General features: G+C 24.4%; 1 protein-coding gene across 1 annotated transcript; it reads right to left on the reverse strand.

Annotated features, from left to right (window-relative positions):
• Positions 1–1105: 1105 nt before the first annotated feature.
• On the reverse strand, positions 1106–2049 carry LOC105625498 (uncharacterized protein C17G8.02-like; the record flags this gene model as incomplete). The annotated part of the gene is made up of 3 exons (XM_012206824.1): positions 1106–1420; positions 1537–1775; positions 1878–2049. Coding segments are annotated over 3 exons (726 nt in total), but the record flags the coding sequence as incomplete, so codon positions are not given.
• Between the last annotated feature and the right edge of the window lie 70 nt (positions 2050–2119).

A 2119-nucleotide genomic window follows, 5' to 3' on the forward strand; every position in this document is an offset into this window, starting at 1 on the left:
TAGCGATAGCTCTAGCGATAGTGATAGCGAATCTGTCGACAGCGACGCGGACAAAAAGAAGAAAGATTCTAATAATATAGAAGATGGTAAAGAAGTATACTATTATTGTACTTTAATTATTATATAGAAATTAATTAATTTTTATAATTTGCGTTATATTTTATTAGTGTACAAAAATTAATATAATTTGTATTTGACATTTATATTTTAAATTCTAGAGGAACAGATGCCAGAAGAAGAAGTAGCGACATTAATCGCGTATTGCTTAGCTGGTTTGGAACAGTGTATATTAAGATTCGCAGAACATCACAAGTCATTTTATAGACTTTCACACTTCTTCTTTAATAATAAAAAGGCAAAGGATATCGTAAAATGTAAAGAACTTTTATTAGGAACATATACTTGTCAATTCTATCCTGGACAAACTTTTCAAGGACTTTTTGCCGAGAAAAGAAGTACCAACTTTTTTAATGTAAGTATTTCTTATAATTGTACATGATGTACAATACACTTAATATATGAAATATCATATACTATACATAATATCGAATATTAATATAAGAATATCGAATATTAGAGAAATATTCAAAATAATAAATAAATATTTTAATTAATCTTACAATTTAAGTCAATATTTAATCTAAATAATTTAGAACAGTCCATAACCTTTTTAAAATTGAGGTAAAATTTTACAGACATGTCTATTTCGGTAGCGCGTACGCGCGTGTATGTATATATACATAATAATTAGATTTTATTTAATTCATATAATTTACTATATCCTTATACAATTTATCCGTATATTATTATACATACGTATATAAATAGATAAAAAAATTTTATCTATTTATAATATCAAGGAAATTATAAATCTACATATTATATAATTCTTTATTGATATTAAGATTTTTTATTTATTTATTTTAATTATAGTTATTTATTTTGATGATTGTTTTTGCACGTTATGTTGTTCTGTACACATGTAAAAATAACTACCAGAATGATTAACTTTGAATTTTATATCATTAATAAGAAAATTAAAATATTAAGATAATTTATAAAAATCAAATATTTGCAAAATATCATATCATTTACCGATAGATCACTAAATTAATTTAGAAAGATATTGTGATACTAAACTTTTAAATGCTTCTTTATCAAAAGATTTTACCACTCTTGCATTATGTATATAGTTATTAGAATTTATGACAACTGAACCTCTTGCATCACCAACAAGTACTGGCTTTAAATTAACTTCAGAATATTGTGTTATTATCTCCGGTTGTAATGCAATTGCCATAGTGATACCATCTGCTGGTGTCCACGTGTTATTAGTTTTTTCTATAGCCTTTTTATTAACTTGTTTCAAAAAACTTCTAATAGGTTCATCCAAATTGTTCATAAGACTTATATACTCCTCCTGTTTGAATGAAATTCCATTATTTAATCAATTATATATAATAATATTAATTTAATTATCAATGTAACACTGAAGTGTTTATATATATTGTACTTATAAGTATTATGATATATTACTTGTGAAAAGATATGAGAATATACTGTGTCTATAGGAACTATAATATTAGGTTTATCGACATTATTTAACGCTATCCAATCACTTTCTGGATCTTGTTGAAAATTAAATTCAATCTCATTAGTTTTGAGACTTGCTCCCATTATAATATGTTGCTTTGTTAAACTTAGGAAATTAGGTTCTAATGCAATTGCCATAGCAATTGTTGTTAGAGGTCCAAGAGTGATTATAGTTATTTGATCTAAAAAATAGAGAGAACAAATTAGATATGTATATATCAAATTAATAGAGATTTCATAAAGAGAGTATTGTGTATAATTTTTTTTAAATAAAAATAATTAACCTGGATATTTTTTCACTAAGTCTACATACGCTACAGAAGCATGTTTCGATCTGTCGATTTTTGCAGTTATTTCTTGGGTAAAATTAAAATCTCCAAATCCATCATCGCCAAAGAAATTGTCAAATACATATTTATTTATTAATGGTTTTTCGGCACCAACGTATACGAGTTTCTATCAAGTTTTAATTATTGTTTTATATATATATATATATATATATATATATATATATATGTGTGTGTGT

Source organism: Atta cephalotes (genome assembly GCF_000143395.1).
Source record: "Atta cephalotes unplaced genomic scaffold scaffold02037, whole genome shotgun sequence".
NCBI lineage: Eukaryota > Metazoa > Arthropoda > Insecta > Hymenoptera > Formicidae > Atta > Atta cephalotes.